This window comes from Rhinolophus ferrumequinum, chromosome 6 (genome assembly GCF_004115265.2).
Source record: "Rhinolophus ferrumequinum isolate MPI-CBG mRhiFer1 chromosome 6, mRhiFer1_v1.p, whole genome shotgun sequence".
Lineage (NCBI taxonomy): Eukaryota > Metazoa > Chordata > Mammalia > Chiroptera > Rhinolophidae > Rhinolophus > Rhinolophus ferrumequinum.
In genome coordinates this window covers 53,304,283-53,316,396 of record NC_046289.1, presented here as the reverse complement: position 1 = coordinate 53,316,396, position 12,114 = coordinate 53,304,283, and the positions used below count along the sequence as shown (strand labels likewise).

The 12,114-nt window shown below is 35.9% G+C and overlaps 1 protein-coding gene across 2 annotated transcripts in view; it reads right to left on the bottom strand.

The window, feature by feature from the left end:
• Positions 1–12,114, bottom strand: part of DNAAF4 (dynein axonemal assembly factor 4) — a 35,205-nt gene that overhangs the window by 10,102 nt on the left and 12,989 nt on the right. For both annotated transcript variants that reach the window (XM_033108080.1, XM_033108081.1), the window contains exons 4-6: positions 10,287–10,518; positions 6,642–6,787; positions 5,251–5,360 (exon numbers count right to left, since the gene is read on the bottom strand). In XM_033108080.1, coding sequence (XP_032963971.1) covers positions 5,251–5,360; positions 6,642–6,787; positions 10,287–10,518 — 488 coding nt within the window. The remainder of the gene's footprint in view (positions 1–5,250; positions 5,361–6,641; positions 6,788–10,286; positions 10,519–12,114) is intronic.

Genomic DNA, 12,114 nt, shown 5'->3' with positions numbered 1-12,114 from the left:
TATTTTGCTTCTCTTTCTTTTTCTATCTAATTGAAGTAAGGCAAAATGGTACAAAAACAGACTAAGGAATTACAATCTACCAGTCATGCCTGCCCGCCTGCCACAAAGTACACTTTTGTACTAGGTTGCTGCCAATTCATTGCTTTTGCCAGCAGTCAATTTTACATTTACTTACACACACACACACACACACACACACACACACACCCCTTTTGCTGTACTTGTCAGTCAAAATTCCAACCCTGGCTCAATGATCTTATCTGCCCTTTCCACTCTTAAATCCAAATCACGTCATTAGTATATCAGAAATAGGATCAGACCAACTCTGCCTGGGACCTTAGCCAGTCCCAGCACCATAACGCCTTGTGCCAAAGGACTTTCTAACCATGTCCATCAACACTGTTATCTTTGGCCGCTGATCAAAGAGCATGCTGCTCCCGTCTTCATGGTAAAGTCCCTGTTTGCTGGCCTTTCCTACTCTCATCCACCTCTACTCCTTTGCACTTTCTTACTCCTGGTTCTGCTATAATCGACTCCACCTTCCATCCCAATCCTTTCCTATACCCTGAGATTTTCCAAAAAATGCTTTCTAATATAAACCTGGCTCTGCTCTGAGGGCAGTGCTATCTCTAACCCCCTCTCTACTGAGCCCCCACCCCCAGTCCCCATATAGGGGGCCAGGACCACAGGAATTGGCATTCTCTAGACTCAGTTAACTGTAACGCCCCCTCCTTTTACGTAAAAGTCATCACCTGTGGGACTCCTTATTACATCTTTACCCAATAGCGATAATCGACTAGTCACTGTCATCCACCGGCTTCTCTTCACTGAGGGCTTCGAAATCTGCCTCCCAGTATCTGTCTCCAGACCAACTTTTGCCATAATTCCAGAAAATTCTAACGTTTATGTATGACCCATTTATCAATTTATCTCTGAAATATCTGGAAGTCCTTAACTCAAATTGCCTTCCTTTCAACTCTACTTTTGCTCCCTAATTCCAGGACCACACCTTGGACTCTGTCATCATCTGAACTGCACTAACCTCAGGAACATCTATCTAACTCTGGAATCCTACCCACTGACCAGAACTTTCTGTTCTGCCAACTTTCCCTTCATACTCAGTCTTCAATCTTACAGCGCCCTCTAATTTCTTACTTGCTACATTTTCTCTTAGTCCACTGAGCCCCTCATGACATCTCTTCCCTTCTAACCCAACCTGGGCTACAGCTCTGTTTCCAGGAGCAATCTGGTCTCTTGCACTATTAGTCTTTTTTTTCCCCTCTCTTTTGCCCCGTCCAGTTCAAGCCACTGTTTCTCAGTCTAGTTGTGTAGGACACAGCTCCCTGACCCATGCTGGTATTATGAGCCTTGTGCTCCCCCCAGCAGAGGCAGTCGGTCGCCAGTCGTTGGTCGGACGCTCACAGCAGCCCATGGCAGCTGCCAGCCACTCACGCCGACCACCAGCTGCTCATGGCAGCCCAGCTCCAGGGAGAGCCGTTGTTCACAATCTTAGCGGTAGGGGGCGCAGCTCACTGGCCCTGGTGGGAATTGAACCAGCGACCTCGGCGACTCTCCACTCCAACCACCTGAGCCACTGAGCTGGCCCCTATTAGTCTTTTGATGTACTTGTCAGTCAAAACTGCAACCCTGGCTCAATGATCTACTCTTAAATCTAAAAGACTAAACACTATAGGAGACAAATTACACAGTTCTACTGACTGGCTTCTCTGTGAATTCATGTTCCCTACCTAGCAGAGCCCCCAACAGTAACCACCAAGCAATTTTTCTTGTTAGAAACTTATCTAGATTCACACTTGTCTTCACTTTCTTTCCTCCAATCTAAGAAAATAAAATAGCTGTCCATTCCAAATTAATCTGTCAACAGAGCAAAGTAACCAATCCGACAGGACAGCCCACTCAGCTGTGCACACTATGGTACTGCCAGGCTGCGAGGAGAAGCAACCCACAGCCACAGCACTTGCGCTGCCTTTGCTAAGGCTAATCAGATGGCACAAAAGACAGGCAGAGGATTTTATGCATCTATGAGAGAGGTATGCAGCAGTAGCTGGAACACAGGCTTCCGCATCATACTGACCTGGGATTGAATCCTGGTTCTATCTATTAATCACCACCTTAGCCAAGTTTTTTAACCTGTCTAGCCCTATTTCCACATTTGACTAACAGGGGTAAAGATAATAACCTTCAAGTCAGATTGTTATAGGAATTAAATGAACTATTTTGTGTAAAGCTGTTAGTTTCTCAATAAACTTTCGTTAAATGAATGCAAAAGCAGTGGGTCCTACTCAAGTATAGTTGTGAAGATTTAATGAGACAGTGTATTTGAAAGCTCTTATAAACTACCACAAACTATTTATACATTAACTGTGACAATGGCAACTTAAAGTAAGAAAATATAATTAAATAAGTGACTTACAGTGGATACAGTCAGAGGACAGGACAGCCAGGAGGCTGGTAGACTGGGTGCAAATCAAGGGGACTTTCATTCATATGCAGTGTGCAAATTTTTTCAAAAGATACATTTTTATAAAAATTTTAAATGAATATAACTTACAACAAGAGGAAAAACAAAAACAAAACCAAGATAATCCATCTACCCTTGATCTCGACCCAATTTTCTCCACTCTTCTCAGAGACATTTTAATTATCTCTTCTGTCTCATCTGCAAATCTATGCAAACCATTTCTGTTCTTAAAGAACAAAACATAACAGAGTCTATCCTTAAAGTTTCTATTCCATTGGCTTCTGGGAGTATTTTTATGTACTCTTTTCTTTTGCCAGACCTTTAAATGTTGGTAGCTCACAGAGTTTTATCCTCAGGCCACTACTCTCCTGGTCTACACACGCTTCCTGGATATCTCACCTAGTCTTATAAATTCAACTACTATATAAACGCCAATAACCTCCAAATCTACATCTACAGTGCTAGCCTTCCCGAGTTTCAAACTCGCTGGGCACTATCAACCATATTGACCCAGAGACAGCTCAGACTCAACATATTCAAAACTGAATTTACCTGCATTCCCTCCTAACTGGCCTCTCTTCTAGTCTTCTCTAATTCAGTTGGTGGCATCAGGCAATCAATTATTCAAACTAGAAACATGGAAGCCACCCACAACTACTCCTCTCTCACTCACCATTAATCAATCAAGAAGTTCTGCCTATTTTACCTCTGAAATATTTCTCAAGTTGCCCTTCTCTTCACCCCAACAACAGTGCCATAGGTCAAGGCCTTTGCCTTAGTTTCTGCAACACATTCTTTTCCCCACCATAGAAAATAAAACATAAGAATCTTAATCAAGTATACGATGCCCTTGCCTATTTTTCTAGGTTCATTTGTCATTATTCCTAGTCTCGAATTTTATGTTTTAACAGAAGATAAACTGCCCAAAGTTCCTGACCTACTATCACACTACCGCGGGTGCCAAAAATTGTATACACATTTTAAGAAATGTTATCTATGCTCAAGCAGTAGTTCGCCATCAATTGAAGTGTCTGGACGCAGACGGTAACCACTTTGAGCACCTCTTGTAATTGCAGAAGTCAAACATGACTTGTGTTCATCTTTTCTTATCGGTATATATTGAGTATTACAATTAATACATTTTTTTCCCTGTCTTAAAAGGTGTATACCTTTTTTTGGCACCCTCTGTATTTCTTTACTTCCAGCTTTTGTCGATATTGTCTCCTGTGCCTGAAATGAATGCCTTTCTCTCCCTTCCTCTTGAAACTCCTACTTATCATTCAAAGGAGCTCAGGTGCTAAGTTCTCTAGGAAGCTTTGCCCGAGCCTACTTCCTTCCATTAAGGTTAGGTGACCCTCGTCTGCACTCTCATTTTTAACTTGTTGTTTTCTAAGTATTATACTTCCACACAGTGTTGTATTTGTATATGTCTCTCTCCTCCACTGATCTCTGTAGCTCAGAGCCTAGCTCACAATCTGGCAGTCATCAATCAATGGATGTATATTTAATGGTTCGATAAATATGGAGGGAGGAAGGGAAAAGGAGAAATAGGAGAAAGGATCATGTAAGGTTTTATTGTTGGGAGTAAAAGGAATCAACCTGTCAGCCCCAGGCTTTTAACCTTCAGAAAAATTGCCAACTCCAGTGCTACAAATCAATCTCCGATGATGTAACAGGAGAAAAGAGTAAGACAGAACAGAGAGAAGATGAGAAAAAAAAAAAAACCATAGACATTGTGGTACACAGATAATGCCCCCCGCCAAAGAGGTCCACACCCTGATCACCAGACCCTGGTGAATATGTTAACTAGCACGGTCGGTAGAAAGGACTTTGCAGATATGTTTACATTCATGATTTTAAGGTGGGAGATCATCCTTGATTATGTAAGCAGGATGAATGTCCTTAAGAAAGAAAGGAGGAGGCAGGAGAATCAAAGTCAGAGACACAGAGGTCAGAGTGATGCAATTGCTGGCTGGGGGCCCTGAGCCCAGGAATGTGGACAGCCTCCAAGCTGGAAATGCAAGGAAATACATTTGCCCTTAGAGCCTCCAGAAAGATCACAACTGACACCTTGATGTTAGCCCAGTGAAACCCATTTTGAACTTCTGATTTCCAAAACTGTAAGACAAAAAAATTTGTATTGTTTTAAGTCACCAAGTTTGTGGTAGTTTGTTATGGCAGCAATAGGAAAATCATACAAAAGTATATATGAGATATAATAATATCTACAATTGCCTCAAAACATGAACTCAAATTGCCACTCAGAATGTACCAGAACTCAGTGTTTTAGACAACTGCATAAAAATGCTCATTCACACATAGAGCTACATATATATATATGTCAGTAAAAGAATTGCCTGGATGTAAAATGACAATTTATAAGATAATTTGGTAATCTTGTAAAAGATAGATATGAATGATGAAAGAAGCTCTAGTTTTTAAGAAACAGGTTTTTAACGGAGGTATTAGGAAGTACTTATGTTAAAATGTGATTTAAAAAGATATCCTAATAAGCAATCCAAAAGATGTGATGTTTTCCATTTCTATGACATTTATATATAAAAACAAATAAAAATCAGAGCCCTACTTGTTATATGATCTGACTTTTTACTATAGAGGCCCTGTCTGCCCAATTTGCTCATTTGCATTATCTCTCCCTAACAGCTACGCACACAAATATATATGTCAAGATATTTAGGAAATGTGATAAAAACTAAGGTCTACATAAATTTATTATAAATCTCATGGCCAGAATTCAAATAACTTACTTTCCTTTATCCTTCAACCATTCTGGGTTCTTTTCTTCTTCTTTTAAATCACAAAGTTCAGGAATATCAGTGTTCATTGCTCTTTGTGCCTCTGCTTGTTTGTGTAGCCACTGAAATAAGAATGAAGTCTAATAAAGGACACAAAAGTCTTTTTTTTATTAACAGTTACTTTTAGGTTTTCCATCTTCCCACATAATACGGACATACTATGATATGGAATAAATGATCGTGTCCCCCAAAATCCATATGTTAAACCCCTAACCACTAATGAGATGACATTTGGAGGTGGGGCCTTTGGGAGGTAATTAGGTTCAGAAGAGGTCATGTGGTCATGATAGGATCAGGGTCCTTATAGAAAAGGAAGCGACCAGAGCGCATACTTTTTCCTCTGTCTGATCTTGGACTTCAAGCCTCCAAAACTGTGAGAAATAAATGTCCGTTGTTTCAGCCACTCAGTCTATGATATTTTGTTACAATAGCCCAAGCAGACTAATACAGTATTTGAAGATGGTGATTTTAAACTTCCAGTTTTTATACATTTAAAATTTTTTTAAAAAACTTTACTAGCTGGTTAAGATCAAACATATAAAAATTTCTAGTCCAAATTTCGTCCAAGTTTGGGAGTACATGTATTATTTCATTTTTCTTGTTTATAATATAAATTTTTTTGTTTTTATTTTTCTATATTAAAAAAATAATTTTTAAATAATTACAATTTTATAATTACAAAAGTACTTTTACTATATAACATAAAATGAAATAAAACAATAAAATATCTAAGTAATATATTGTTTAATAATAAGAAAAATGTTAATATTTTTAAACTGTCACTATGTCTTAAGAATCTTTATTTCCACAACTTTTCAATTGAGAGAGGTTATCAGTTCACACCTTACGTAAAAAATGCAGTCCTTAGCCCTTGTATAACTAAAGATACAATATTCAAAATCCTAGAGATCAAGAATTTATAAATGAACAAAAGGTCAAACATTAGAAATACCAATATTAATAATAATTAATTGCAATAATATATTAATAATACATTTTCAAATCTGTTCTAATTACAACACATACTGATCCAAAGAGTATAAATCTATTCTAGAAAATGATGTATTTGATAAAATAAATGGCACATGCAACAGTTTATCTCCTGGAATAAGCATCACTACTGTATATTAAATCAGTGTTCTCTCATCAGCATTCTGGAACCCCAACCCAAAAAAAATCCTGCAAAATATATCTTTCTCATGAGGAAATACTAAAATATATTCATTAAGCAATATTTTTAGTGTACCTTAGTAGTATCTTAAGAAATTCAGACCCAGTATTTGTTTCCAATAGATAAAAGTATTTTCATTGTGGTCACTGTAACTAACAGTAAGTATACCTACCTCCTCTTCTTCTGCTACCTGTGATTCCCGGAGAGCAGTTGGGAATGCTCGAGGGGTAAAGTTGATTTGAATACTGCCAACAGAGCGAGGAGCAGGAATACTGTCTTCCTTTAACTTCTCAAAAAATATATTTTCTGAATTTCTCCCTTCCAAAACAATATGAGTAAGTTATCTCTCATTTGGTAGTTAACAATCGAACTGACTTTAAAGTAATTATACATCAAAGCTACTTCTAAAATTCTGTACAAATAAACCAAAGATACTTACTTCAAGAAGGAATGTAAAATCCATCATTGAAAGTATGACACTTAATGATCTGTTCTTTAATCAATGACCCCAGCTATTTTTCTGGGGTTTCCTTCCATAAACCACACAGTGTCTAATTTACATCCACTCTAGAGGAGGGCACCTAGGAGGCAAAGCCATCCCTGCCAACACCATCTCTATTTCCTTAAGCTCTTATAGCAATATCTTCTATAAGCTTCCTTGGGATGGTATAAAAGTTTTCAGCCACCAGAGAGAGCTAATGAGGACAGGCAAAGAGTAACCATGAAAAGCTATATACCTTCATAAAGCTAGTTAGATATAATGATTGCTAAGCCTATGTAAGAAGAGAAATTAATCTATGTATTGGAATATAAACTATATGAATAAATAGAAGGAAAGGTACTAAAAAATGTAAAAGTGACAAAAACATGATGTACAGATTTAAATGGCAGGTATCAAAATGCATATAAAAAATTATTTTCCACAAACACAGAGTTAATATCCTTGATAAAAAATGAACACATACAAATTAGAAAAGAAACAAAACTTCCAATTAAAAACATCTGAAAACGGCCTGAATTGACATTTGAAAGAGAGGAAAAAGGAGGTCAAAAAGGAGAGAATAGGACTCAAACAAGAAAGCAACATCAAAAAACATATGAGCAAAAATTTTCTACAGATGCCTCTGATTGAGGCTACCTCCCTAGCCATTCTCCTCGCTTCCTTCTAGTAACAGAGTTTGAGTTCTGAGTTAGGCACATGACTATGCCAGGCTACACTCTACATACTCCAGCCTCCCTTAGGATTAGGTGTGATTATGCGCCCAAACTGAGACAAGAGAATGTGAATAGAAGTGATGTATACCACGTATAGATCATCATCTTACAATAAATCTACTTGCTGTGGTCTTCCTCTTCTCTCTTCCCACTGGCTAAAAAACAATGCCAACTGCAGCATCCACCTTGGACCCAGATATGGAAGCCAAATGATGTGTCCCACCAGCCTGGATGGCCTTGTGGAACAAATTCATCTAACAGGCCTAAATTGATCACTGTAACATAACAAGCATTAGATTACAGAGAACTAAATTTCTCTTATTTGAGTTGTAATTTTGAATCTCTTTATTCAACTTAGCTTGCAACTATCTAATACAATGTCCCAAGAATTTTATATCCAAGTAAACTATTGCTTACTTGTGAATACAAAAGACATTCTTAAATATATAAGTAAATACACCATCTAGCTATCTTTTCTGAATAAATTACTCAAGGAAATGTTTCAGAACATGTCAAAATAAAATTAAGAGCCCTGGAGTGGAAAACTTGAAGGTAAAAATGAAAAGAATGGGTTTTTTTAAAGCAGAGTAGAACATACAAAAATATGTTATGAATAACATTTTTAAATGTTAGTACAAAAGAAGTAAAATAGAATAAAAAGTAAAATGAAGTATATAACTTCGGATTTTATACTAATAATTCTATCTTTTGGAAAGTAAAAATAAAAAAAAATTAAAAATCTCCCTAATAATTCAAGGGCCAAAGAAAAAATCATGAAGGGCTACAAAATATTTTCAAGTAAAGGACAACAAAATACAAGATTTCAAGACTCAGCAAATGTACTGTAACATAATACTTAAAAATTAATAAAAACAAGTTGGACAAAGAACAGAAAAAACCTAAAACATCTATAAGAAGCATTATAAAAACAAATAGGAATTAACGGAATAGAAAAAAGAAACAATAAAAAGGAAAAACAAAACCAAAAAATGCTTTTTTGAACTAATAAAATTTGCAAAACACTGCAATAGTTGATCAAAGAAAAATAAAATAGTAGTAGGAATACAGAAATTATATAATTATAGGCAGTGTAGAGATAAGCAAATAAAAGAAACTTTATGCCAATAAATTGAAAATATAATGTGTACAATTTCCTAGAAAACAAATTGCCAAAATCAACTTTAAAAAAACAGAAAATCTAAATAACCAGTAACCATTATAGAAAGGAAATGTACTTCCATGAATAGTCCATACATAGACAGTGTTAGTAGTTTTATTAAGCCTTCAAGCAACAATATGTCATATATATAGTCGAATTGTTTCAAAGAACAGAAAAAGAAAAAGCTCCGTAACTTATGGGGTTAGTGTAATTTGGTATCAAATTTGGACAAGGACAGCATGAGGAAGGAAAAATGTAAGTGAATCACAATATGAAGATAAACATAAAAATCATTTATAAAATATTAGAAAATTGAATTAAGCTGTATAAAAAGCAACATGATCAAGATCTTTAGGATACTTATCTATAAATGAGTGTTTCAGTTCTAATAGTATCTGAAAACATCCAATTTGTTCAGCAGTATTTGAAATATGGAAAGAAATATTTTCATATTTCTAGCTGGTATCAAAATTTTATTGAAATAGCATTAACAAGAATGCAGTGTGGTAGTTAACTTGCATGTCAATATTAAACCACAAAAAGACACATAAATTTAATAATGGTTACTGCTTAATATTCATTCTAAATGACTTTTCAATATGATAGACTTCACTGTTAAAGTAGTAAAGAGATACAGTTGTGTAGAAAGAGCATAGGTTTCAATACAGACAGATCTGGGTTCAAATCCCACAGGCTTTTTTATTGGGTATTTGCTTATCCTTTCTGAACATCTATTTCCTCTAAAATAAGAATAGCAACATTTATACCAAAGTGTTGTGAAGATTGAGTGGATACAACCAACAAAATCACCTGGCACAGAGTGATCACCAATAAATATTAATTATTATTATTATTACATAAGCAGCTTAAATACAAAATGTTCCATTTACTAAATATACTAAATATACACAAAACAAAGTTTAATATTCTAAAATCTGATAAAATCAATCTCTTAGCTTTCAATAAAGAAAAACGTTCTTTTAACTATTTTGAACACATCAGGATCAAAGGCCAGAACAACACTCATTCGCTTAAGACTAAGTTTGCTTATAGTACTCATTTTTCTGAGCCATGTGAGGAAAAAGTCTTTTAACAAAATTCCTAGTTTTCTTATCTCTAAAGAACTGAATGCTCCTGGCACTGCCAGTCACTCCAAGTCTTTTTGGACCCGAGTCAAACATATTTAACAACATCTGCATAAATTTCAAAAGGAAGCACACAAGCAAAAACAACATGAATCCTTGCTCATTTTATTATGAAAACTTCACTACTTCCCAGAAAAAGAAATAAGTCTTTCACCCTATTCTTTGTACTTATTCTCGATATACCAAGATAACAACCTAATGTTGTAAATAGATTACAAAAAAAAGTGGCTTTAAAAAAATAAGTTTTTTAAGTTTACCAACAGGATTTACTTTCCCAGAAAATATCAGTCATTTGTACCTTTTGTGGCAAGATTTCTAGATGCTGAATTTCTAGTAAGACTTTTATGTTTTAATTTTTTTCTCTCTTCTTCAATTTGTTTTTCTTGTTGATGTGATTTCTCTTTTCTCTGAAATCTTTTTTGTTCTTCAGCTTTTCTTTGACGTTCTTTCCAGACTTCCAATTCTTTAGTTGCTTTTATCCGTTCATTTTCTTTCATATCTTCTATTTTTTTCCTCTCTTCTTCTTCAATCTGCAAAAATTGCAATTACCAAAAATTTTAAAACATAGAAAAAGCAACATTTAAAAAATAATAAACTCATTATAATAATGATTTTTACCTTTAAACTCTTGTCATTGTAACTGTAGCAACAATTAGTAATGAATAAAGGATTAGATGGAAACAGTAAATGATTTAGCAGAACGCCCAATCATAAAACACAGGTTTTAGTTGCAGATTTACCATTAACTATTGATATAATCTTGGACAATTCCTTTCTCTAGCCTCACTTTACTCTTATGTAAAATGTGGGCAGTCATTCAATTAGATGAATCTAAGGGCTTGGTAAAAAAATAATTTCTTTTTCTATAAGTCACTTCTCCCAAAATCTAAAATCTAAACACACACACACACACACACACACACACACAAAAATACCTTTCTACTTATACCTTGTCTTAGGACTGAAGTTGCGCCAACCTTCAGCTGAGGAATGAGGGAAGAGTTACACGAAGGATGAATTAAGGAGTTTGTCTCTGGTGCGTGGAAATGGTTGACTTTTGAATCCTGCTGCCAACTATGTTTGCAACAGCTATTATTTGACACTTCCACATGAAAAGCTAAATATCAGATAAATCTGAAAGCAGTATATGGCATAGGAGTATGCTAACTTTTTTCCCTTTCACAAACTTCCCTCATATTGGCAAGAAAAAAAAAAAACCCTATGAAATAGAGTAACTGATTGGTGTATATTATTGACGCTAGGTATCTGACTTTCCTATGGTAACAAAAATATTCTCACCTCTACCCTCTAGAGAACAAAAACGCTCACTGCTATCCTGTAGGGTAGCAGAACTTTCTTTGATGATGACAATGTTCTGTGCTGTCCAATTCAGTAACCACTACCACATGTGACTAATTAGGCACCTAAAATGTGGCCATTGTGATGGCAGAACTGATCTTTAATTTTATTTCAGTTTCATTAATTTAAATGTAAATTAATATACACTTAAATAGTACACCTGGCACAGCTCTAGAATGACATGCTGGGACCAAGTTTCCTAGAGGCTGAATGATTTTCGGATATAGAATTAGCATTGTAGGTATGAAAACTATACTGAAGAAGTGCTCTGTAATATCTGCATGACTTAATACCCTCTTCTGGTTATTTTCCTACTGAACTGTATAACACGGATTTTAAGATAAATTTCACAGATTATTGAATGGGGGTTTCCTGCAGTCCCAGAGTTGTACCTAAGGCCTAAACTAAGCACAGAAGATGCTAATCACTATGTGTTCTAAGTTCAGAGAGCTGCCAGTAGGTTGGGCCAGGAAGAATGTGCACCAGGCAACGAGCCAGCATTTAATGCTTGACAACAGGGCATGATGAACAGTGAGTGTTAGCCAGAGGCAGCCACAACCTAAAAGGAGATGACAACCTCACCCAGTTTAATAATATGTTTGCCTTTCTTCCTTTCCTGCCTCGCTGCCCCCAACACACTGAAGAAGGGAAAAGTATGTGAAGAGTCAGAACACCCGCACCCCTCATATGAAATCCCTGCAAGTGGAGTGAATTTTGAAAAGTTTTTAAAAATGCATAAGATGCAGCTTTGATTACCAAAAATGAGA